Source organism: Anas acuta, chromosome 5 (assembly GCF_963932015.1).
Source record: "Anas acuta chromosome 5, bAnaAcu1.1, whole genome shotgun sequence".
Taxonomy (NCBI): Eukaryota; Metazoa; Chordata; class Aves; order Anseriformes; family Anatidae; genus Anas; species Anas acuta.
The window spans coordinates 4,069,763-4,096,909 of NC_088983.1; the positions used below are offsets into that span (position 1 = coordinate 4,069,763).

General features: G+C 40.3%; 1 protein-coding gene across 2 annotated transcripts; it reads right to left on the reverse strand.

The window, feature by feature from the left end:
• Window positions 1-1,010: 1,010 nt before the first annotated feature.
• On the reverse strand, window positions 1,011-25,353 carry DLGAP5 (DLG associated protein 5). Of its 2 annotated transcripts, none has more exons than XM_068682334.1 (19): window positions 25,290-25,353; window positions 22,073-22,322; window positions 21,198-21,394; window positions 20,644-20,736; window positions 18,300-18,387; window positions 16,564-16,659; window positions 15,379-15,452; window positions 13,444-13,709; window positions 12,878-13,008; window positions 12,665-12,794; window positions 12,212-12,297; window positions 11,520-11,680; window positions 9,398-9,490; window positions 7,994-8,213; window positions 6,651-6,882; window positions 6,247-6,304; window positions 3,548-3,719; window positions 3,145-3,194; window positions 1,011-2,070 (listed from the first exon to the last, which is right to left on the reverse strand). In XM_068682334.1, the coding sequence occupies exons 2-19, from the start codon at window positions 22,311-22,313 to the stop codon at window positions 1,948-1,950; spliced, it is 2,511 nt and encodes an 836-aa protein (XP_068538435.1). In that variant the 5' UTR covers window positions 22,314-22,322; window positions 25,290-25,353; the 3' UTR covers window positions 1,011-1,947. The 2 variants fall into 2 exon arrangements, with proteins under 2 accessions (XP_068538435.1, XP_068538434.1); XM_068682333.1 differs by having other exon boundaries at window positions 21,198-21,406.
• Window positions 25,354-27,147: the final 1,794 nt, after the last annotated feature.

The following is a 27,147-nucleotide window of genomic DNA, read 5'->3' on the forward strand; positions in this document are numbered from 1 at the left end:
AAAACACAGAAAACTCAAGAGCCTCTGATCTGCCCAGAACAAGGTATTTCAGGAGGTCCAGAGATAAGCCTGAAGGGAGCAAAATCTCTCGTCTAAACTGTGGCTAGAACGGTCATCCCCCTTCCTTCTTTTCATCTTCCTTCTCTTCATCTTCTCACTGCCATCAAAAAGGAAGCCATCACAACTAGCTGCTGCTGAGGGGGACCCAAATCAGCATGTCCTGGTCACATTTCTGTCTCAAGGGAGACACACGCAGTACTTGCGTTCTGTACTGCATCACACCGGTCATGAGACTTTTGCTTCTCTCAACTCCTCACTTCTCAGTCAGTCAAGACCAGTTTCAGGGTGGGGAGGAATTTTATTGGCAAGTTCACGCCATGAGTCAGGCTGGTAATAAAGTGTGTTCCCTTTGCTGTGAGTCATTCTCTAGTCTTTCTGCAAAACAAGAACAATGCAAGAGCCACTACTGAAGTCTTCAAGGATCTCTTCGATGCCTCATACCCTTTTATAACAGTCTCTTTGTTTATCCTTGGAGGTACCAAGTTACAACAGCGTTCAGACTTCCAGCAGATGCAAGCGCCTAGGCCAGGACACTAACATTGGCTTAAGCATATATGTCAGATGCCAAAAATCCCTCGTTACCACTACTCATTGCACACTGTTGAGCACTGAACAGAGCAGGAAAGTCAGCAAGAGCCATCTTTTTGTAGTTGTCTATAAAAACAGAAGTTAGTATTGAAGGAAGTTCATTCTAGCACGGTAACACCACATCAAGTTGGCTTCCTCTATTTATTTCAGTGCAGCCAGCACACATCTTCCAGGTTAAAACTTCAGTCCAACGAGAAGCCCCAGCTGTAAAGGCAATGCTTTCTACTGAGGGATTTGTATTACATTTGCTTAGTTTAAAATAGAGGTCAGGGGAAGGATGTGTGTACTACGCTGAGGTCATCATTGCAAGAAGAAGCCCAGTCAGGTACTTCTTAAAAATATAAGAACATGAGGTACTCATATATATATAAACACATTTTATATTTGCATAGCAGTAACTGGCACGCTCCTTGTGCACAAATACATCAGTTCAGGTAAGAGAATGCATCAGGAACAGGATGTGGGAGGCTGATGTTAACAGGCCAGATGTTCAAAGAAAGGTTAAGAGACTTTCTACATGAAAAAGGGATGAGAGAATGGGGTTTAGCTTGAAGGTACTTAAGGACGCAGCTCTCTGCTGAGTATCTACAAAATCAATGCCTACTTAACACACTGCAAGGAAAAGATGCTATCTGACCCTGAAATGCTTGTTCTAATTTCTACTGTCACAAAGCAAGTGATTGTTAAACACCAGGAAGAATTCCACAGGAAAGAATAATATGAATCAAGCCTTGTCCCAACTGCTGATTAAGCACAGTTGGTGCGCAGAATACTGGAGCCAAAGGGTACAATAGTACCCTCATAACACTGACTGAATACAAAACAGTGCTTTGGGGTGGGTAACAGGTTGAGTCTCCCCCTCAGAGGTGCCCTCACATCACAAACAGGGCAGAGGTGCAGCTGCTCTCATAAGCATCTGTTACACAAACCTTATCCCATCTCCTGTAGAAAGAACTCATGAGGTAACAAAGGTCAAGACAAAAGCTTAGAGATGAACAGTTTGACAATGTGAAGTAGGCAGGAAATACATGAAATTATATAAAAAATAGAAGTATTTCAGGTTGGAGTCAGAATATGCAGTCACTGGATACAGCAGGAATAACCAGCAAACGCCCCTAGTATTATACAGCAATATTTATAGTTCAATGACTGCGCCATAACACAGTTACGAAATATTTTAACAAGTTCCATTATAAAATACTACTGATATCACAAAACACAGTTCATGGGTTGCAGCCTATTCTAAACATCCTCTGATTTTTCTTCTATGCAACTTACACATTTTGCATCTCAAGTCACTCATTTTTCCCCAGAGGGAGGAAGAGGAGAAAATACAATCAGGTCACTGAACGTTTCAGCTGCTGCAAACTTCTGGGCTTTGTTCTTGACTGGCGTGAAGAGCAGCTCACCATCCAGCATCGGCTGCGAGAGAAATCAGTGTGAAGTAAGCATCCGAGCCACAGTTACCTGCTTTACAAACCAGCACTGCAAGAACACACAAGATAAGCTAACAGCAAATTCTTCTCCCTCATGGCATCTGTGAGAGCAGCAGACCAATGGTAATTACTGACAGGCAACTGCTTACTTCTGTCAGGTGCCTGCCTGCTTGGAAGGCCACACAATCAAAGTACAAAAACGAGCAGAAATTGCTTTTGATAAGGCAGAAGAAGCACACGGTTCTCTTGCATCTCAGTCAATACTGCAGACACATCACAGGTTCAGAACACGTGAAGCACAGATCTGCCAGGAAGATCTGAAACCCTTCCTGAAAACTACAGCAATTTAGTAGATGTAAAAATACTGCAATGTGCTTGCTTTTAGGTGGTATTTTGAACTGCGGCTATTGCTTTGAAAAGGTAATTTACCACTGTGAGTACCAGTGTAAGAAGTAAGGAATTCTGCAAATTTATTTCCAGACATAATGTAAGTAGTGAATAGGTGGTCCACATTTTGAAGACACTCATTACTTAAAGCAGTAAGCTATGTTTTAGAGAGAATTTTTTCCATGCAAAACCAAGGAAGCTGTACAGCCAAGTTCTTTTAACAATTTAGAAGGTTTTGTACAAATGCTTTTCCCTGTGAATTTTACTTCTGGCCGTGTAAGATAAAGCTGTAGAAAAGGTATAGAATAAGTGTTGAGAACTCCAGCAAGGAATTGGAAGGAAAAGGCCAGGCAGTTCATTATATTAGTAAATATTTACAAGGAAATCCACAAGAAATTCAAATGATCAATCTAATGAAATCAGATCATTCTTTCCATGACAAATGTCTCAATTCATCCTACACTCAACATATGCAATAAGGAATGAGTGCGAGCCAGTACAGCAATTCAGGAACTGTGGCCTGAATTTATTAGGATAAGTTGCATGATCTGACTCGATAACATCATTTTCCAGGGTTTAATTTATTCCATGTAGTAACTGATTCTGTAGCAAAGGTTAACAGTATTGCAACAGGCAGATTGTTGTAGTCAAATAACCTTAAGGGTCAGCTTACCGTATCAAAGGGGCTTCTGTCGACAGATATCAAATCACGACACAAAACATCTGAAAAAAAATATTCTTAAGGTTAGTCTGATACTGCTAAAGCTGAAAAAAGTTTGTTTTTCTGTGTTTACCGAAGGAAAAACTAAGTGGTCTGCACTTGCTTTTACTGCAAGCCTTTTATATCAGCTTTCTGCTTCGCTTATCACGGGGAAACTACAAATAAAAACCAGGGAACTGTTTGCTCACATGCAAAGCACGAATAAGTCATACTAGCCAATGTAGGTTTTGCTATGAGCATGCCTAGATTAACCAAGCTACAATGACAGTGCTTGCAAAGAATAATATTTAGACCATCAAAACTTGAGATTAAACATGACCACATTGACTACACTAAGCAGCACTAAGATACGCACCTGTCTGATGCATTTTTGGTTCTCCATGCTGAGCTAAGTTAGTCTCTGTGCAGGTACCCTCCTTCTCTGGGCTGCCCATGACGATATCTTGTCCCTGTTGCTCTGGAGCTGACAGTTCCATCTCTTCCATGCCATCCATTACTTTTAACTCACTGTTAGAATTTTCCAGCACCTGAAAAACATGAATTAACTGTTCCTAATCCTCTGAGAGTCTAAGATGTCAGCTATATTTGCTTCCCAGGGAGCCAAAAAGAAAGCCTTAGTGAAATTAGTAGGACATGAGGCAGTTCCAACGACACTGGGAAGCTTTATTTTCTGTTTTGTCTGCTGGAAAAGGCAGTTTGTCAGCTTTTGGTGCAGAAAGCACAAAGGTAAAAAGTAGCCAGGATATTTAAGGGATGTGAGCTTACAGAAACCAGCACACCTGTGTTAAGTCAAATCCATGCTTCTAACCTATAGATTTTATAGACAAATCAGGAGAGAGAGTGGGGTGTGAATTCCAGTCACTGTACAAAAGAAAGGCAGAACAAAGGTGACAGCTTAACACTGATATATTCCACGTGGACTATTTCTCATAAACTTGATATCATCTGAAAGAGGGCATGAAGGAAGTTCTTCCACATGAGAGAAAGATTTTGAACTTAAAGTGCCAAAAGCATTCTGAGGATGTTCCCTAATGAGACTTTACCTGAAGGAAAACCCTATCAGAAATACTGATTGTGAAAGATTGTTTCCCTACACAGTGGCATCACTAACAAGCAATTTCTCAGGTGACATGGAAAAGATGAAGTAAAAGGGGTAGGAGCAAATTTGTAACCAAGATTTAAAAAAAAAAATGCAGATGCATATGTACATGCATGTGTGTGAATAAAGCCTGCTGTAGCCATGCACATGTGATATATGTTCATCTGATTCGTGTCAGTGCTAGGGCCGCATGGTATGATGAATGTGACCTTCTGTCTTACATACCCTTGTATAACCACAAGTCTAAGAAAAACAGAATGGTTAATGTATATAGTTCTCGTACCTTGCAAAGGAATATTTTAACAATTTGTGTCACTAGAGAGCAGTTCCGTCTGTTTCTGGGTCCTGCACTGGCAATTTAATTCTTCCACAGATGTGGTTTCTTCCCTTTCCTCCCAGTGTCCCAGTCTCCCCCTCATTATAGTCCATTTATCAGATCTTCAGAAATATTCCTCAAATCCATGAGCCTATTTGTTTTTGTTATTCCGAACTCTTATTCCTAACAGATGTGACTGGAGTGTCCCTGTGAATGGCCTGTGAGGAATGCTTTAACAAGAAGTGAAGTGTCAATTGAGAGCTATTTGTATTTGTATGTTCTTTCTTTGAAGTCTCTGATGTCTGGGGGTTTCAGAACAACTGCTAATAACTAGTAACTGTTACGGCTTCTGAATGGGACACTAAGCAAGCCCGTGATATCTGGCCAGGTGGCCAGGAGATTAAGGAGAAGAAAGAAAGAAGCTGAAGGACGGCTAGAAGACAAAACTTGCAGGGGACACTGTGTAAGCTTTTGACATGCTGCCAAGGAGTACAAAGGGGAAGGACAAGAAAAAAACCTGAGAGGAAGACTACGAGCCTTCAGCATGAAAGACCCCCAGAGACTGATGCGCATGCTCCAGTAGGAGGGTTTAGATCCCAGAAGCTAATTATAATAACCCATTTTTTTTTAAAGTAGTAATGAATATGTATTAGCCTAGGAGCATAAAAATCAGCTACTGGATGTAACTGGTATGCGTCTAGGTGGAGCAGAGACTCCTGACGCACCCAGTGCTGTTTGCTTACCTCTATTCTTTTAATAAATTGTAAACTTTGATTATAATCCTATTTTGGGACTGAGCAATTTATAACAACAGATCAAATAAAAATTAAGATCCTACATTTCCAAAGAGTGGTACTGAAGAATGACTAACTCCAAAGCACTGGCCTGCACTGAGTAGCCCAGTATTGCCTAAATTATGTGGGCTACATTCCAGTTTAAAGATTTTTTTTTTTTTCTCACTCAAAAAAGGAGTCTGCAGGCATCTCGGGTCATCCACTTCTGCACTGATAATTGTATTGTTAACAATGCTCTTGCTATACCTTTAAACAGTGGAACAGCCTAATTATTATGGCAACATGAAGACAGAGAGCTAACTAATACTGTTACTTCTAGTCTGAGAACCCAGATACAAAAGCAGCAGCAGATCCTGCTGATGTCTACACTGAGAAGGAAAAAGCACCAGTCTGAAGAATGCAAAAGACATCTTGATGAATATTTGATCAGACATCCAAGTGTCCAAAGCCACTAAAAAAGGACTATTAAACCAGCAAGCCACCCTTATCCTGAGGGGAAGGATATTTTCTGACAGCAGTTCAGCTCAGGACAACAGAGAAACTAATGCACAAGCTTTGAACACAGAAGCCAACTGTCCTCAGAGAAGCTCCAGGGGGGTTTCCTCTCAGTCGGTCTTCTCAGGTAACTCGAGCTGGCACAGCAGCCTTGAAGCATCATGTTATGCCTCCACTGCTGACAGGAGGCAGTAATTTGCAGTACTGATTGCAACATGCAGCTCCTCACACACATGGATCATTAATAATCAAACTCTAAGATGTGTACCACTTTACACATGAGTATTATTAATTTTTGGCTAATAGTGGAGAACTATTTAAAGCACAGCCATGAACGATGCATGACTTACCTTAGATTCCTCCACTGTGCCAGCAACAGGAATGGGTTCTTCTGCATCTAGGGAAACGCTGAAAGAAAAACAAGAATGTTTTCATTCTTCTCAATCATTTTCAAAGATTTTTACTTTCCCAACTGATCTTAAAATTAGTTCTGCAATTATGCTCACTGGTTTGGCACTAGCCAGCTATATAAGACTTTCTAGGCACAAAATAAAACTTCTGCCCCAGCAATGAAATTACATTTGGACAAAAGCTCTTCACATTTGCTTGAGGGAAGGAAAAGACACAAGGACTTCACAACACCTTCATCCCTACCAAATTGGAAGGTAACACTTAATGAGCATTTAGTATTCATTTTTCCAATTAAAACTAGAAAATTACTTATACAAAGTTAAAGCTGCCTCAACATGTCTACCTTTGTTCAAGACAACCACTAGGGAGAGTTTTTCCAGCAGTAAATTGGTGCATATTCAAATTCTGTGCTGGGTGGAAGCCTTTGAGTGCTGGTGTTGTTTGTTTTGCAGTTGTATCCTCGGGGTTACAAAGAAGAGAAGAATTGCTCTGAGAAGTTCTGCTGGATGATCTTGGAGTCGCCAGATTTTCAGAAGTATGCTGGGAAGATCTATGAGGTTTCTTTGAAAGCAAGTCTGAAAAAGAGCATTTCATGTTTCATTACCCCTGCAGTTTCCAAAAGATGGAACTGTTAAGATTCTAGCCAGGAGCACACTAGTTTTTATGCTTAATTGTTGTTCTAAAATGTTATATTATGATCTTATATATGCTGCAAGCAGAAGTTGAAAATGGTGATGAGAGCAGGTCTATAAGTTAAAGCTACCTTCACTCCAACTAATCAATTTGGTAATTACCATCCCTTCACAAAACCTGGAATAACAAGATTTGCTGTTCTTATTAAGAAGTACATATGGTGAAAGACTTTGTCATTAATTTCAATATTCCACATTAGGTAATTCTGATAGAATTAAAAAGACAGATTCATAGTTGATTTTTATATAATTCTTTAATTGTTCAAACAGAGTTGCTCAAAGCTTTTCAGGTCTCCTCTAGTAACAGGAAACGTACTAAAAGACCGCTAGTCTTGTGAAGAGAAAATCTACCTAAAGTGGGAAATCCAGTCGTCTTATGAACCATAAATATGGGAGAAGCAGAACAGCTCTGAAAGAATCAAGGCTTACTGAAAATACTAGCTTCACAGATTTAAGTAAGATAGATGCTGAAAATAAGGTTGTATTTGGATTGTCTGCTCAAGAAAAGTGTTAGACTGCTTTTATAGCAGACAGGAATATATTACAACTTTGTTGAACATGAATACTGATCGCAGATACATTGTATTTCAGCTCTGAAGACAGTAGTGAAAGATTTACTACATGAAAATTCCAATTCACATCTTTCAAATAAAGGACACCAGCCTGCACTGACTTTGATGAATGGGTTGCCAGCTAAGTCTGAAGCTCAGATTAAGACTCCATTGCTAAACATCCCAAAAAAAACATGAACCACCCGCTTTTACCTCTGAGTGTAAGCAGGGATTCCATGTTGCCATAATTGCTTAAAACAGTACAATCATATAGAACAGTTTACTTTGGTTTCCTGATGTAACTAACCATTAGTTGAAATATGAATTGTGCCCAGCACAGGAACTGTATCCAGTATAAGTACCATAATTCCTTCCTAGTGAGCTTGATTCAAATCTCTTAATTTTTTTTCAGGTCACAGAAATCACGATTATGTTCCACTTACCTGGAAAGTTTTTCACAGGGCTTTCAATTCTGAAAAATCCTGCTTCAAAAACCACTTTTTCTACCTCTGGTAGCTTATTCTGATGTGTACAATCAGCAGCTCCATCATTCCTCATTTTGTCCCTCATAGCTGCTTTTACAGCAGCAAGTCTGTTTCTGGCAGCAGTTCTTCCAGCTGCTCCCAGCTTTGGTTTCGACACCCCATTTGGAACAGTCTTTTTCTGAAATTGAAAGTCAAGGTCTCATTTGGAAGCTTAAGACAGAGGTAACTGCATATGAACATCTACACAGCTGCCAGCTACACAGACAGCAGCAGGCAACAGCATTGCAGGACACAGGATCTCCATTCATCTCCAGAATACCACTGAGTGCCATTCGGGGGTTAAAGTCAGGTTTTGATGATAATTTAAAGTATTTTTCATGCCAAGCCTGCAGTTCAGAAATATGTCGTGTAACTTTCTTACAATTTTTTTTTTAGTCTTTCTAGTTAATGTTTTTGAGAACACTGGGATACAGGGACTCCTAGTGGCAGGGAAATAAAGTAACTGCAAGGCAGACACTTGTCAACCAGAGGAGTCTCTCCTGGCACTCAATTTTTCAAGTTTTTCTTGCATCATCTATATGGTTCTGACATTTATAGTCAGTTCACGCAGACCACATTTCCTCCGATTTCATGCATCTGGAGTTTCTTATCAACCACCATATCTTTTTTTATGATTAGTTGAGCAGTCTCAAGGAACTGTACAGAGTTTACACGACGTGAATATGATTCTTGATCTTCAGTTAGAAACATGTACAGATTTTAAACCAAAGTCAATAAAATAGCTTGAAGTTGATTTTGCAATAATCGATAACTTAATTTGGATAGCGTCAGATCCATTTATGTTTGGAGAATTAGTAGTTTAACACTACCCATGATCTTGTTTTAAAGACACAGATAAAATTCAGCACTCAGTGCTTAAAACTGTGAGGCACTGCCAAATTCCTCCGTAGCAGCTTATCAGTTAAGTCAGTGCCAACACCAGTGGCTCAGAGGAGGTTTTATATCTGAAAGGTAGTTTCTGTTCCAAAGTCTTCCTAGTAAGACTTACTAGCAAAGAGTCCAATGACTTCAAGTCGTTAATTCTTAGTTTTAATCTTACCATCCAAAAGAGGCAACTAATATCAAACACCAACTGTAAGTGCATACAGGAGATAAGGAAAAAAGGGTGTACCTCGAGAGGAATTTTACTGAATAGATGTTGGTGATAACGTTCAAATAAAGACGACAGATGAATAAGGCTTTAGAAGGAACTTGCATTTAAGAAGAGTACTCATTATTGCAGTAGCTTACAAATTATTTTAAAGACCTCAACACACTTGCATCCTGATGCTTTAGGAGACACGCTTTAGGCTCTATTCATACCTTGACAATTTCTTTGCTCGGGACATCAAGTGGTTGCCACTCATTGTCTTGAAGCATCTTCAGATTATCAAACTTTTTATTAACGTCTTCAATCTATTGGAAATTCCCAGAAGTCCAAGGTTAATTCACAAGACTTACCAAGATTTACAAAAAAAATGTTTAGCGAAGTTAGATAACTATTTAAGCACTGTGCATTTAGGTATTTTGCTTTAAATATAGAAGCAAACTAAACCTCCAACCAACACTAAGTATGGAATGTTCTCATGCAGCTGACAGAATGGTTATGCTAACATACACGAGATCCAGGTTTCATTTCTTTAGTTTAAAGTCAGTAGCAGAGGTATAGAATGATTCAGCAAGATCCAATACATATAGTGGTAATCCTGGGGTGTACCATGAGGCTGCATTAGGGAAGGAATTGCCAGCAGGCTGGGGGAGGCAATCCTTCCCCTCTGCTGTGCACTGGTGAGGCTGCACCTGGAGAACTGCATCCAGTTTAGGGCTTCCCAGTGCAAGAGACATGGGCATACTGGAGAGAGTCCAGGTAAGGTCCACAAAGATGTGGAGTGTGTCTCCTAGGAGGAGAAGAGAGCTGGGACTGTCCAGCCTGGAGAAGAGAAGGCTCAGGGGAATCTCATTCTTTAAATACTTGAAAGGAAGGTGCAAAGAGGATGAAATCAGGCTCTTTTCAGCGGTGCCCAGTGCCAGGACAAGATGCAATGGGCACAGTTTGGAACAAACAAGGTTCCCTCTGGACATCAGGAAAAACTTTTTCACAGTGAGGGTGACCGAGCACTGGCACAGGTTACCCAGAGAAGCTGTGGAGTCTCCTTCCTTGGAGATCTTCAAAAGCCATTTGGACATGGGATCCTGGGCAGCCTGCTCTGGGTGTCCCTGCTTAAGCAGGGAGGGTGGACCAGATGGCCTCCAGAGGTCCCTCCCAACCCCAACCATTCTGTGATTCTGGGGAACAATCAAAGAGCTGGTTTACAACCTGTGACAGTGCTCACATTTAAGGAATGCAAAAGAGCACATTGCACAGGTTGTTACAGCTTGAGTCTTCCATTGTTTAGGAGATGCCTCATGCAAGCTTGTTTGCCCTTTTAAGCTTCTGTCTTGAACAGCTTCCTGATGCAGTCTGCACTTGTGACATCCAGTGGCTACAGACAAACTAGTTCTGCAGCATTACCTTCTCCCTTACTGGTGCTCAATCCAGCAGCCTTGTTTGCCTTCAGCTCTGTAATGGAGACACTTGCCTTATTTGCTAGGAAGGCCAATACAAGGCTTGTCCATAGCAGGTCTGTCACCGGAGGAACAAGTCCTTTACATCATCCCCAAAAATGCAGAGGATGCAAAAAATGAATGCAAGGTAGGGCAGAGTCAGAAGCTCTGTCACTCCATGTTTATCTATGGGAAAAGGTGGGGATGCACAGGGAAAATTGCCCCCAGAGACTGTAAAAGCACAGGAAAACCCTTTTTCAAATTACTGGTTCTACAAACTTTCTCCTCAGTATCTCGGATGTTCAAGAAGCAGGTCAAACCCATTTACTTCCTTCAGGCAATTCAAGATCTATGACTATGACCCTAGCATTAAATTAAATGCAAAGATGGATTTATTACAAGTTCCTTTGGTGAATGCTGCTATACAAAAAACAGCTGAGACATTTTGAGCATTTAGAATGTTATACTTCCTTCTGAAACCAGCAGAAACACTAGAGAGATGGTTTTCTATCACCCAGCTCTCCTCTAAAATGTTGTTGTGGTTTCTGCATTATTGGCATACTAAAGAATAGAACCACTACTTCCAGGTGAGTTCCAGGAATAGCTCCCAGCTTGTGGTCCTGACCAACTCCTCACTCCAAACCAGAATGAGATCTGGCTACATGCCTTTACTCCAGAAAAAAAGGTCCACAGCCACAAGATAAAAGGTGAACAGGTCTATAAAGCCATAATATAACATCAGGTCCTATTCACTATTTAGAAGTGTTAAACAAGGACCTGCTTTTTTTTTTAATATCTGAAAGAAAACTGATTTTGGATTTTCAGATGAATAGGTCCAATCCATTGCTTGTTAATTACCCCCATCTTATTTATTCTAGTAGATTAACATGCAAGCACATACCTGAAAGTAAATCATATCCCAAAATCCATCCAAGTCTGTGCATGTTGTTTCTTTTTCACCCCGTTTAAATTCACAGTTATCCACCAGTCCCTCAAACTGTTTAAACCTTTCTGCTATCAGCAGTCTTGTCTGACCAACTGTTGTGCGAATGAGATCTTTAGCTGATGGTAACAGAAAACAAAAGTGAGTATAACTTGGAATAACCCATCATTTCACAGTGGAGGTAAGTAAGTACTTGAAGAGTTTGGAATCTTTTTTTTTTTTTTTTAAACTATTTTGAACTGTTCAGACCTGCAATACAGTCTGGAGCGTACCTATCCACTGAACTTCTCTAAGTGTGCTTCTTTCAAATAAACTTTACCAACTCAAAGCCTTTAAGGCAGAAAAAAAAAGACTTACAAGTTAACCATATTCTTAAATAAAACTAAGTTTTAAAGTTGATGCATTTAAATATACTTACAGAAAAGCTATTGTGATAAGCACTTCAGTGTCAACTATTACCATATCAAATACGTAAGTTTTAAGATTAGGAGATGAAGCATGGCTTTTTGTCTTGAGACGGATACAACTCTAATACAACTCTCACTATGGGCTCCAGGCTACTTTGCAAATATACTCAGGTACACAAAGTTTCTTCTGTCACTGTGGTTACCATAACACCCCTCTCAGTGCCTACTACAGTTCAGTCTTACCATCCTCTGGTATGTCCAGCTCAAGTTTTCCATCCCACTGGAGGCACTGAGACATCAGCCTCTCTGTCTCAGACCGAAGAATGCTTCTAAAAATAAATAGTGAAAAATATTTTTTGGAGAACACTTGAAGAATAACCGTTTATTATTATCTTTTCACTTTCACCGAAGCTAGGCAATCTTTGAGCAGAACCCATTAGATTGCTTTAATTTGCTGACTAGCTGAGATTCAATTTATGTTTTACTGCTTTCAAGTTTGTGTTCCTTAGGAGGCATTAGCCTCCACGATTTTATATTCTTTACTTACACTAATACAAGAGGAAAGACAGGAGTGAGTTTCTACTGAGGTTGCTGGTGACAGACACCAACCACTGTAAACTGTTTAGAAGACGTTGTATTACTCATGTTAAGGACCTCAGAAGGGACAACAGTGAAGCAAAACAAAAAGACACAAACCTGAAGTAGGGCACATCATGCTCTTGCTCTGTTATATCATCTGACTTTGTTTCAAGTGCTCTCGTGTCTGTAGAGACAGGAATTGTTTCATTTGATCGCTGAATGGAAGTTTTCTCATCTGAGTCTCTTGCTGAAAAAAGTTAAAGGCACTTATTCAGAATTTGGTGAAAACTAAGAACCATTAAAATGATAAACTAAATGTGAACTTTGTACCTTGTTCTCCTTTCAGACTTGTAGTGATTTGCTGCTCTTGAGGGTCTTTTAAAAAAGGTGAAATTTGACTTTTTGAATCAGGCTCTTGTTCCCAGGAAAATTTAGTTTTACTGGATTTTTCAGCTATATTACTGGAAGCAAAAACAAAAAAAGAGGAATGCTTAGAGTTAAGACACATTGAGAAACTGACCTCCAACATGGCCAAACACATAAGACTGAAAAATTTGGAAGACTACCTTCCATTCAATGGCAGACAACACGAGCTGCTAGTATTAAAATAGACACATCTGTGCATAGATATCTATGGCACAGTCCCTCATATATGGATCTGCTCTACTTCTAAAGCACAGGCAGGATTATGCATTACATAGTTTGCTTTCCTGTTATATTATGTCCACTTTTGATTAAGCAACAGTAGCAACCATGACCAGGTGTTTCAGCATCAGAACACTTTGTTACATGTGGAATCTCCCAACAGAAAGATTGTATTTCCTGTAGCACCACAAAGTTTCACTTATATTTATAAGGCCATTTATATTTTAGGACATTATAAATAAGGATCTTACACTGGAGATTTTTCAAAATCCCAGAAGGCGGTAGGTGTCAAAAAGGCATTTGCTCTAGAAGGAGTCATGGGTGTAACTTTATAGGTTGTTAATCCATCTAGTGGCTGAAACACAAAGTTTTGAGGTGCAAAGGAGCGCGTTCTGGGTCTCCCTGGAGCAGAGTTGTTCTTTTCTTCAGAGGTCGGTTCCTGTTTAAGTTCTAATGCTGAACACGTCACTGGATCCAGCTGAGCATTTTCATTCTCTTTATTTTCAGAAGGAATTACCTGCACAAATAAACAAAGTGAACACTATATTATCAAATCAATGAGCATGAGTATAGGAATGGGCTGAATTATAACATGCCTGTTTGAAAGCCATCAGGAAAGGAACAATTTCAGGTAATTTGCTTTCTACAGCAGCATGCATGTACACAAGTCCTGACTTACACCATAGGCCCAACTGGCTTTTAACATTTTGCAGCAGGGTAGCACTTGACCATAAGGAATGCAACAATCCACTGAAGGGGCTAGAGTAGCAGAACACCTGGCCTACCAGAGTGGTAATTAAAATTAACAAATGCTTGCTCCCAGTGCTAAAAAAAAATGCTTTAATGTGATAAGCTCCTCAAGAGCTGAGTTACTGGCTCCAAATGCAACTAGGTCTGTTGGATATGTGTATAAACTGTAATTATTCAAAGACTGAAGAACAAGCTAAAGAAAAGCTGATAGCTGAGGAATGCAGTCCAAAACAAAGAGAATACAAGTGCAGTTAGGACTACAGAATGTTGTTCAAAGAGGACAAAAAGTTAATCAATAAGTTGAGTCCACATTCCTCTGAGATGAGTGACTAGACAATCACACAGAACACATTTCTGAAATACCTACACTGAGATATTGTTAGCTCAAACCAGCCATAAGACTTCAGACTCTTTTTCAAGAAAATATACATCTTCAATCTGCTGGAAATCTTGTTATACTTCAAATACCTTTGCTTGGAATGTAAGCTTTGAATTAAGATTTTAAGAGATTTGTGAAAAGATGACTGAGGTTACAGCAAGGGTTTACAAACTGGCAGCACAAAGTAACTCCTGCTTGCAAAGAAGTACTTACATGAACCAGGATGCAAGTGCCTTTTACCTCCTGTCAGTATTTGTGCATGACTGCAGCAGCTTTAAGACAATCCTAGAGCACAGCTGCAGTTGCTGAAATAGGACTGGGCATGGGAGGTGTGGGGGAGACACTGAGTGAGAGGGGAATTACAGTGTAAGGAAGGAGAAAACATGGATGATTCTTGCACAGGACCGTCAGGGCATGAATGCATAAGCAAATTGTTTAGCAACCTGGGTTGGAGGGATATGACAAATTCAAAGTGTTCTCTATGCTGAGACAAAAAAGTTCAGTTCCCTTTGTCAGTGCTATAACAAAAGCGACTACTTTTAACTACAATAAATCTTGCACAGAAAAATATTTCCATATACGTTCTTAGTGGTTCAAAGCCTGAAAATGCATTTAATTCTCAGCTTCTAAAGTCTTGTATTATTACTTGAGTATCAAAAGGATACATTCAGAGTATGTTACAAAAAGCAATGAATTTGCACAAAATTACAGACACTAGATAAAACCAGCAAACTAAGCAGGCTTTTTTTTTATTATTATTTAAGCAGTTGAAATATCACATCTAAGATATTGTGTAAGACCTCTAATTTAAATTCATGGTCCAAAACTTGAGGATTAGTAAACAGGTCATCCAAACAAGCAAATCAAATTTGGTCTTAAGTTTTAAAAATAAGACAATATAAATACTCACAGCTTCTTCCCAAAATCTAGTTTGTTAGTGAACTTCCTATTAGCTATATGCCCAAGTACAACCACATTTAAGCAACAGTTTCACTACCCATTTGTTACTCTTACATCAGTTTTACTGCTTTTCCATTTCAAATATTAAATGACCTACCTCCACGACACCAGGTTTGACTGTCACCTTCTTCTGCTTTGCTACACTTGCAGTCTTTCTCTGTGACTGGTTATCTAGAGAGAGAGAAACTCTACAAGGTCAAAAGGCATCTGATTAAGGCAACTGTTCACTGATCTTTTCAGAAGATTGACATAAAAGTCTGGTGGTTAAAGACAGAGAGAGATTGTTTTGCTTCTCGAGTAAGTGGCTAGAGGGCAGACGCCTAATTGCAAGAGTTCATTCAAAAGAAAACCTGAACTAGGATTGAACAGCCTATTAAGAGATGCATCACCAGGAGAGGAAAATGGATTCATTAAGCCATTAGTTTTCAGACGTTTTCATATACTAAAAGAGTTCACTTCATTTCCTTAAAGGCTGAAGAAACACTTGAAACAGTTTGAGTTCAGATTTTGAATTCATTTTTCATTTACAACTTCCACAGGAAGATTGAAACCAACACTATTGCAGCTGTACTTTCAGCCTTCTGTCATATATATGGAAGGCTGCAAAACATTTTGGAGAATACCCTGAGGACAAGATAACATTGCTAAAAGTTTCCTCTAGTTTAGTAAACAAACATGGATGAAGAAAGATGCCTGACTTGAAGAACATAGGCTCTCAGCTCTTCCAGAGGCATCTGTTCCTGATCTTATTAATCACAAGTCCTTAAACAGTGATGCACCAAACTGGCAAATCTTTCCCAGTTCTGTTTTCGTTCTCTGTCTGTAATTACCATATGCATATTGATGCTCCACACTGATGGATTTTACAGGAAACCATCCAATGTTAGTTTCAACATCTTGATTTCAATATTGCAATAGAGTTCCAGATGAGATTTGAAGTGATAGTGTATTTAATCCTTTTCTTACATGACAATTTGGCATGATTTAGTCTATCTTTTCCAAAGAGACAGCTACAGACCAGGATAGTGAGCAAAGACAGTTCAGAACAAGCTGATATGCATCTCTACAGCAAAGAGTGTCCTAGATAAGCAAGATCCTAAAGACAAAATTGTCTCCAGTATATCATTTGACAATATGTTTAGCAGCAGCGCATAAACATAAGCGTTGTTTCTAGTGTTCACTTACACAGTACTGGGCAGGACATCTCTTTACAACACACTCACTCTGTCAAATACTTACATATCAGCTAGACAAGCAAGACTATATTTAGCACCTCACTTACCAGCAGTAGCAGTAGTTTTCAGCACCTGCCTAGCTGCAGAGGCGGCTGCTCTGGTGATTCTTACATTTGGGGCTGTCTGGACTGCAGTCTGCAACACTGAGAAATATTAATTCCAGAGATAAGCTTTCTAAGGAGTTGTATTCAAGCAATGTAAGTCAAAGCCTCAGTTTTGTAAAAATCAAAGTTGTACCAGCAATTCTCAGTTGCATTAGTTTGCCAGAATCATCAGGAGGGGTGTTTTTTTGTCTGTTCCATGAAAACAGAGCTAAACATGGACAGCTCAGCTTAGCCTTGGCATCAAGAATCTTGACAGAAGATGGTTTTTGTTGCACAATAGGACCCAGATAACATCAATGTACCAGTGTGCTAAATGATGCTACATACAAAGCTTAAGAATTCCTTCTCAATATTCAGTGCTATCAGACAAATTCAACATTTCCCTTATGATGCTCTGGTCATTACATGGAAGTATTCTAGGGTGTGAATTTAATAAAGTATTCTTTAATTTGAGTCATGCCCAAATTATGTTTATTAAATAGGACTCAGATTCATACACTATATTACACATCTTTGTAATTGTCATCTGTGTCTTAGTACTGTTTCTAATACCCTTATTTCCTTCAAAAATATCATTCTCTTCCACAAAAACATTAACAAGCTCTTTATTTCATTCTTTGCCTTTCTGTATCTGCCTGAAATCTAGTATCCCCACTTGGTTGTTGTTAATGATATTTCTTTTATTTTTATTTTTAAATGTCATTCTACTTGCCACATAATTACTGCTTGACAAGCTGGAAAAAAATTACTAGATAAATAACTATAACATCTGATTTATCCAAATGTTCACTTCCTTAACATTTTCATACTGTTTAAATACATGTAATATGTAATACATACTCTTGCTTCAAGAAAAAGCATTATTGAGTCTAGTAGATGATAATTTTTCAAAAATTAAATGTTTCAATTGTTATACCAAACACTGATAATAGATTTTCTCAATATTCACTGAAGGTATGAAATTTATTTAAGCAGACATCTGCTGCTTGCTGATTTAATTACTTTAGCAATACGAAATTCATTTCACCCTGAATTATGGAATATCATGTGTTAACATAAGTATTCTACATGACTTAGCATTATCAACTTAAGGCACAGACATCACTGTGCAACCAGAAAGAATTCATAATCAAAGGTATTCTATTTGCTTAAACAAACGTGGCAATTTTCTCTTTTACACTTTTCTCCATAAAAGTATGCTAAATCACATAGAGAGTCCAACAACTAGACAGATACAGAAGGGACTGTTGTAAAATATGAAAACATAAGACTGTACTTATAACTAGACAAACAGGAAGCTCTGCACATGTCCAGCTGCGGAGGCAGCGAGCAGTCATACAATTCTTACTGTTCTTTTTCTTTTCCCTTCGCTAGGCTGAATAATTAGTAACCAGAACTGCATTAAGTATCCTGCACTTCATTTCCCCAGCCTACAGAGGCAACAATTGCATGCAATACCTAGAGCCACATGCTCAATAGTCTGTCAGCAGCTGCCCTTGCTGTAGTTGGTATGAATGGTCATCCTAAAAACTTCCTTGTTCCCTGCATCCAAAACTGAACTGTGGATCTCTCCCAAAGATGTTCCTCTCCTCACTCCCATAACATGACAATCGACTCAGAAGAATAAAACGGCAGTGCCCTTGCAGATTCAGATGTAGGAAGTGTTTTTACTTTCCTACCTTTCCCTTTTTCAGCCATTTTGTCTGTACTCTTCTGTTTGCATCCTGCTGCTTGTGTAGGGCGCACGCTATGCCCGTTGGCACGGACCTGCAAAAGAAGATTGCATTTTATGAAGCACTGGATTTCCAGAAATGAAGTAGCCCAACTTTCCTCATCTTTCTATCCTAGCCTCCAGTAAAACAAATGGCCAAGCAATTGGTACAAACAGCTTTAAAGAGTAAAGAAGTTAAAGATAACTAAAATAGCTCATTTTAGACATGTGTTGACATGTTATCCATCTAATTAGGAATTCAGAAAAAGAATGAAGAAGATTTAAGAAACTGTTTAGTTTACTTTGAAAGTAGGTGCTAATTACTGCCCCAAGTTAGTTTGTATTATGTGATTTATGTGATTTCAAAGCCGCTTTTCTGAAAGATTCAGTATTAACTCCATTCTCCCTTCACACAGTTATGACTGGAAATCTTCCAAATGCATTCAAGTTGCATAAGACAAGACTGCTAGATTCAAATTATAGCTTTTTACAGATTACTGCAGGTGAAATTCCTCAAACTACTTTTTTGTACAAGTAATATCAAAAGAGACTGCCAAGATTCACAGTAAAGCGTGCCAACACTGAAGTGATTCCAACTTTGAGCAGTAAAGATTAATCATGACTGATGCCTGCAGTAATTGCATCTCAACAACACATACCTCCATTTATAAGGGTTTTAGGCCTTAAAATTAAATGGAAATTAAATGGAAATCTGCTCAACTGCTATATGTTGTCTTTCAACATATAGCTGTATATGTATATGTAGCGAGGGGCCCAAAACTGTGTTCAGTTTTGGGCCCCTCGCTACAAGAAGGACATCGAGGTGCTTGAGCGGGTCCAAAGAAGGGCGACGAAGCTGGTGAGGGGCCTGGAGAGCAAGTCCTATGAGGAGCGGCTGTAGGAGCTGGGCTTGTTCAGCCTAGAGAAGAGGAGGCTCAGGGGTGACCTTATTGCTCTGTATAAGTACATTAAAGGAGGCTGTAGCGAGGTGGGGGTTGGTCTGTTCTCCCATGTGCCTGGTGACAGGACGAGGGGGAATGGGCTAAAGTTACGCCAGGGGAGTTTTAGGTTAGATGTTAGGAAGAATTTCTTTACTGAAAGGGTTGTTAGGCACTGGAACGGGCTGCCCAGGGAGGTGGTGGAGTCACCATCCCTGGAAGTCTTCAAAAGACGTTTAGATGTAGAGCTTAGGGATATGGTTTAGTGGGGACTGTTAGTGTTAGGTCAGAGGTTGGACTCGATGATCTTGAGGTCTCTTCCAACCTAGAAATTCTGTGAAATTCTGTGATTCTGTGATTCAATTTTAGCCACTGGTTTTACTCATTTTTATTGCTGACCATAGTATGGAAAACATAAGGCAAAAACCCTTACGTATAAGATTCTTCCCCTTAATGAAACAAACAGCTTCATGTCCAGCTTGTTGAAAACAATGTATGCAAGACCACTATTGCTGAATTTAAAAACATGAGATGAAGTACTCTACAGATTTAAAAACATGAATATCATTTCGTCTTTATGAAATTAAGATGCCAAATTAGCAAAAATAACTAGGATTTCAACAGCTTTGTGCACCAGATCTGTCACTGTGCAGACTCCATCATGTCAGACTAATGGGGCTGATCGGTAACTCAATCTCTCATCTTTAACAAGTAGATAAATAAGGTGGCATAACAGGCAAGAATATTTTTAGGTTGAATTTTAAAAACAAATGTTCTTTCTCACTCAGAGAAGAAAAATATACAAAACTTGTGACAAGTTTTAACAACGTAGTTGATTTGCTGGGTTACCTTCAACTTTTTTAAGCTAGAATGTGATGTAGGAAAAGAATTGACTTTTTATAATCTGCATTCATTGCACATTTTCTGTATTCATGAGAGATTCACTGGTTCTCCAAGCCAAAAAGTATTTAACTCATTAATGTCTCCACTCTTATTTGCATTCCTTGCTGACTATTTAAGTGCCTGTGCACTCGAGAGTCAAAATGGATCAAGTTTGTGATTTGAAAAAGTCAGATGGACCAAACACCAATCAATATGTCATATGGAAAAAGGGATCTGGAAGATCAGTACACTTCCCTTTGGTTTGTACCGACCTAATCAAATTCTCTGTAGTTCAGTTCAACACAGTGCTCAAAACAGCTCAAAAACAAAACAAAAAAAGGCTACCAGCTTTCTGACCTAATTTGTCATTCTCCTTGGGAAAACCTGCTTGGAGACAGCACTCCACATCAGAATACAATTCTGAGTTATGGTCTAAAGGATAATTACATCATTTTCTGCAAGATTCACTTAAGTTTTATATAAGAGACAAACCGTAGGAGGCTTAGATGTTGTTGGTATCACAGCTTTTTCTGCTTGGTTCTTGGCCTTTGACCGAGTAATCCTCTCAGAGAAAGCAGGAGCTGCCTGGAAACATTCACAAGGAAACGAAGAGTTAATAACTCCTTCCTCCCTCTGCCATCACTGCTAGAGTGAGCAAGAAGCTTAAGGATAAGAAGCAACATGTCTGTGCACTTAAGTCAAAATGGATCAAGTTTGTGATTTGAGAAACTTAGTCAGATGGACTAAATACCAGTCACCAGTTCTAAAATAACTTGGCTATTTCATTTGCAGATGAACTGCTGTAATTTCTGAACTGAGAACACAGGCAAAACCAAAAATTAACACATCATTTATATTATTTCCTGCTTTGTTTACAAAAAGAAGGAAAATGCTCCCCTATTGTTCCTTATTATAAAATATTTATAAAGAATTTATATTATAAAAGGTTTAATTCACATAACATGCATAGCCTTGTATATAAACAGAAACTGTAATACTGTACAGTACATAAACTTAATTTAGATAATTAATATTACTCTTATTACCTTCTCCCTTGGCTTCACTGTCACAGGATCTTCAGGTATGAGAGAAAGAAATCCAGGTGCAGTAGGTCTATACAACCCAACTTTAAACACACCCTTTTTTGCTTTCTCTCTTTGCTCTTTTAGTTTTCGCAGTTCCTTTTCTTCTTTATAGCGCTGAAGCATTACCTTGCGCTCATCGATCCTCTTGGAGGCTGCATCTGCAGGTTGTTCTGAAGCAAAGATGAAGACAGGAATATTACACGGCATCACAGAAATTTTTCAGCCAAGAAAAATCAGAAAATATGTTGGAAAACTGCAAATTTCTTTTTTCCAAGTTACAAGAGGAACATACTAGGCCAGCAAGTAGAAGACTCTGAAGCACATGCCTACAATTTTCAGTCGAAGACTTATATGTGATCTATCACCTTGCTAAAAACTTAAGTTACCTGCATTGTTTTAGCCATTCCCAAAAAGCAACTAGCAACTTGAGAAATAAAATTAGAATATGCATTACCCATTGCTAAGCATACTTTAAGCACATGACAGATACCAGTAATATGTAGATGAGATTATAGATCAGGTTTATTCACTTCTTGAACAGAGCAATCATTAAGAGACTTCTCATTGAATATTAATAGACAAATGCATTTCTTCTTTGTCTGCTGCAGACAAATCACAGTAAAAGCTAATTCATACCACTGGAGCCATAAAGGAAGGTAAAGCTGTATTCAGACCATTTGCTTGACAGTTAGAAGAACTGGCAGTCATTTGTTTTTAAATCGTTTCCTTCACATTAAGATGTGAACCTCAGTTTGGTTCCTGGGATAACATCACGAAACTCACTTAAAGACACTTTTAACAATTTTTAAAAAGCTTTAAAACTAGGCTTTACGTACTCTGTTTCACACTGCTGTTCTCTTTAGAGCGCATCTCACTTGTCTCGTTCCGTTGAGAGACTCCTCTGTCTTTCGATAACTGCACATTGACATCTGCCAATCCAAACTGCCTGCCCTTTTCAAACAACTTGTGTCTGTTCTCCTTCTGAAGCATGGATTTTCTGCGAGCAACTTTTGTTCTGATGGTTTCTGTACTCAAATCCTTTTTGTATCGACCGGCGAACTGGGATGTAGCAGCCATCTTGGTTATCTTGGACAAAAAAGAAATCATAATGATTAGGGAAAAAAGCTGTAACTGTTTGTTTTGCCCTTTTTATTAGGGTTTACATGTTATGAACAAAGAAAGCCCTGGGTTCTTCATTTTTGTTGTGTACCAGAGACAACACAAATAGTGATTTCAGCATGACTCCTAGTTATTTGCTTTATGCATTCGAGGGGCTCGTTTGTTTACCAAGCTGTCAGCAAATCTGACAAAATTAGCAGGGAAGGCTTTGTCACCGCCGGGGACTGGCCGGCTAGTCTGTTCCCAACACAGATGTTTTTCATGTTAAGGAGACCATCAAGTAAATGACAAGGCTGCAGGACAATACTTGGAAGCAACACTGCCACTGAGCGTTTAGATTATACCCTATCTGATGGCGAGGCATTTTTGTCATGCATCAGAGTACTTGGCTCTGCTTCCTCACAGAGTTTCCAGGATGCAACTGTAACACAATAGCGTTTATTTCAAGCAGGATTTCTCCCTACTTTTTTAACCTGAGGAAGACCTGATGAAAACATCAGCTGGTCTGTACATGCTGTGCTAGCAGGGACACAAAAAGCTCCAAAGCCTGCCTCCCACCCAAAACCTTTTTGCTGAGGGTTTTCACGCTTCCTGGAGAGGTCAGGCTCAGTTCTTGTAATTGCTCTTACTCTGCCTGCTCCTTCAACCAGGGTGCTTTAGAAACCTCATCTTAAAGAAAGCAATTTTAGGGTAAGAAGGGTGATACAGCTAAGCTAAATAACTAACAAAGGTCAGTACAGAGGTTCTCAACTTCAAGACAAAGAGCTTTGGCCAAACAAAAGAAATAGTTAGTGACCTGGACAGAAAAGATCAGCCTTGACCATGGCTATACAGGATTTCTTAGTCAAAAAATACTATTTGCTACCAGTATCTCAAGCCAAAACTGAACACCAGAGACCTAACTGAAAACCTTGATGTCAGAAAAAACAGAATACCAAAATAAGCAGAAACAAACAGCGTGCTTTTAAATTATATATACCTCGTGAAAAAGCATGGAGAGAATCTGAACTGCCCTAAGAGGGAAAACAAAGTCTGCATTCTGGAGCTGGCAGTGGCAGCCCCTTGTGCCCAACTTCATGGCAGTACTCACGTACCGAGTAACTTGCACAGCACCAACAGCACTTCCCCAGCCATCTGGAAGGGCTTGGAATAGATACTGGAGGCTATGTATGAGTCAGAAATGTAAATGGGTATATTTTAGTTTTTTCTCCCAATAAGCTTAGCGGAGCAGGAGAGCAAAATGGCGAGGGGAAGAATAAATGATCAAATGGGAATAAAAGCAGAACCTGGTTTAAAGTACTCAGATCAGAAGCTGAATCTCTTCCACACAATCTTGGAAGAGCTGGTACACATCGATGCCACCTGATTAATATCAAGCATCTTACATCTCATCTTTCATTTTATGTTCCAACCTTCAGAGATTCATTAAAGATGCCAGATAATTAATAATGATTGCAAATGATCAGACTAACTACTGTAGCTCATGGGTCACATTTATCCCGCTTTACAGGTACGTGTTTAAGGAAGGTTAAACCCTGAGCTTCTCCAATAATCATCTTGGGACTGATCTTGTTAGTTGTTCCTGTGGTGTTATGGAAAACCATTAAGAAAGGTTGGTGGCAGTATATTGCTACTATCTGCCTCCTAGAAGAAGCAGATCTCTCGTGCTTCCTGAAAGAAAATCGTTCCTAAAAGCAGCAGCTAACATCAAGCCTCTACACTCATCCTCTGTGGTGTTTAAATTAATATATAAGAAATTGAGAGGTCTGGCTAAGAAGTTTATCCAACTAAAAGAGCATTTCTTCCTCGCGAAACTCTGCGATTGTTTCCAACTCCCCACTTCTGAGCTAATATTAGGTGTGCCACCCCCATAAGCTCCAAAAGCCGTCTCTCCACTGTCACCCTATTTACTGTTGGATTTCTTCTCAGAATTGTGACAGCTAGCAGGCTTCTTATCTTAGGGAGTTCATCTCTCCCAGGGATGGGCTTTATTAAAATCAAAATGATTGTTTTTTCTCACCTCTTCCTTTAGTTTTTTGGAAGTAGTTTACAGGTTGGGTCTCTGCAATCACTGGGCAAAGAAAGAGGAGCAGAGGAGGAGCTGTTGTCCAAATGTTTGATGATCAGCTGACAAAGCTTCTGCCTAAACCTTGGAGTCCCCAGATCTCCAACAACTTGTGGGACAAGTTCCCTGTGCCTGGGGCTCCTTTATGTGCTCTATACACAGCAATACACCTAGATTGCACGCATAATGTTTAATTCGGTACCTTGGTAAAAGTCAATATGCCTATAACCACAGCATAGGTGGTGCTATGCACAGACAAGCTTACAGCAAGCTGCATTTGTTTTAGATTTTAATAAGCATTTTAACACTTTACCTTCTATCTTAAACAGCATTTTTCTAGCTCCTGTAGCACACGTCCACCTAAGCCTTTCTGCCATGAATAAGCACCAAGAGCAAGTAAACTACTTTCAAGTAAGTAGCCCTGCGGAGGAATTTACCTGAAACATTAAACATTATGGAAGCAGGGATAAAGAACTTCCCCTTATTTGTAATACAAAAGTACCACCCCCGGATTTTTATTTATTTATTTATTTTTGGAGTAGCACCTTGCCCAAGCAGGATTTGAAGGATAATTAAGATTTAAATCGGCATAAAGGCAAGGCGAGATTAATAGCAGGAAGGGACAGAGCTTTATATAAAGGGAAATCTTTATATAAAGGGAAAGACTCGGAAACAGTTAATACACGCGAGCTAAATTACAGCTGAAGAAGCACAAGGATGACTTGTGGAGGAGACAGGGAGGGAAACCTCCTGGGAGAGCCCCCCAAAGTCCCTCAGAGCCCCCAAAATCCTCTCAGAAACCCCAAAGCCACCTCAGAGCCCCCCAAACCCCCTCAGAGCCGCCCCCCTCAGCCCCCGTTCCGCCCGTACCTGCCCGGCCTCAGCGCCCCTCTCCCCGCGTCCTCCCCGCTCACTTTCAAATCTCACCTCCCGTCGCTCATTGGCCAGCCCCGGCCCATCCGCGCGCTCTCATTGGTCAGCCCCCAACGGCCAGCCGATGGGCGGAACCCAACTCGTGGATCCGGGTGTTTATTGGTCGCCGCCCGAGCTGTGCTTGGTGCTCATTGGTTGTGTGGAGGCGAGGGGGCGGGGCTTGGCTGGGAGGGGAGGCGGTGAGGGGTTGCCGCGCTCCGCTGTAAGATGGCGGCGGCCTGAGGGGGCTGAGGGGGCGGCGGGGCGCAGCGGGTCCCGTCAGCGGGTCCCGCGGTGCAGGAACGCCTCGCTGCGTGAGGGGCGGGCCGCTGGGTGTCAGCCATAAAAAACGAGGCCAAATCTTGGATCCTGCTGAGTTTTGTCAGGGCAAGAATAAAGATCTGTGTGAGACTCCCAAGCACTGCAGGAATTTTCAGATGTTTCAAGGCTCGCCTAACCAAAACACTTAAAAAATGTATCCCTAGTCCATCACACATCCTCCACGTTTATTCTAACCTAGTGCACACCAGCCCTAATCTCCCTTTTCCTCCTGTCCTTCGTGCCACAGCGACCCCAGGTTTGCTGGGGTGGCTCCTGTTCGAGGTCCTCCTCAGGTGCCCGGCAGCTCGTGCTGCGCTTGTTTACAAAAACCTGCGAAATTAAAACGTCAAAAGTGTTAATGAGGAAAGCAGCCGCTTGGTGGCGCCGCCAAAATGCAGGTTGGCAGATGAGGAAAGATGAGTGCCAGACAGGAAACTGCTGAGTGCTGGGTATGGTCAGTGCTGGATGACGGCCATACCTTGCAAACAGCGTGAAAATGCGGCGTCTCCGGGCTGTGTTACAGTAAACAGGCGGTACACTTTTATTTAAACACGATTACAGTGAGAGAAGACAGCGATGAGTGGATTAAAGACCGTTCGGGCAGGAGGCAGAGCTGCTTCCCGCAGCAGCGCTCGGTCTTGCATCACTGCAGGCTGGCTCTGTGCCTCACGAGGTGCGGCTGTCAGAGAAACGCCACCACACAGCTCCCTGTGTGAACTGCCAGGGGGGAGAGCAGAGGTCCAGAAACTTTAAACATCAAGAAGAACTCTAAAATTACTAATTTGCTATAAAATAATCACAGACTCCCAGGCTGGTTTGGGCTGGAAGGGACCTTACAGCCTATCTAACTCCATCTGCCCTCAGCCCCATCCAGCCTGGCCTTGGGCACTGCCAGGGATGGGGCAGCCACAGCTCCTCGGGGCAGCCTGCGCCAGGGCCTCATCACCCTCATAGTGAAGAATTTCTTCCTTATATCTAGCCTAAATCTACCCACTTTTAGTTGAAAGCCATTACCCCTTTCTGTAGGAGGTAATGGATTTACTTTATTATTGTTCCTATACCACTACCCCGTTAGGTACTGGATAAAAGATCAGTCTGGAGTTTATTGACTGCTGCCGGATTCCCCACTGGTATAAAAAAGATCTGATAAAACAACAGAGCTACAGGACTTTGTATCTGTAGACTCTGCCCACAGAGTTCAGTCCAACGCAGTCCTGAGTGTTTGGTGCATTTTGTTACTCCCCTTTTTTTTTCCTGAATCATTGGAATTTGAGGGCATTCCACAGTTCTACCTCATGATATCATCACTGTAGACATCTTGAACCACAGGTTTTGGGAAAAAAAAAAATGGTTTGGGAGTGTTGTCCTTCCAACCAAAAATCATTCTTTCATACTGCATACCAGAACCTGAAGAATATGTATTGAAACAATGGAACACCTAGGCTGGAGCATTTGTTGAGTTTATTTCTACTCATGTGGGGGCGGATACTGAAT

Coding starts and splice junctions, on each gene's coding strand:
- DLGAP5 (XM_068682333.1), bottom strand. CDS start 22,313: ATGGCTGCTACATCCCAGTTCGCCGGTCGATACAAAAAGGATTTGAGT. Junction 13,009..13,443: donor GATTTTGAAAAATCTCCAGT/GTAAGATCCTTA, acceptor TTTTGCTTCCAG/TAATATAGCTGAAAAATCCA. Junction 6,883..7,993: donor CCCTGTGAAAAACTTTCCAG/GTAAGTGGAACA, acceptor GCTCTTTTTCAG/ACTTGCTTTCAAAGAAACCT.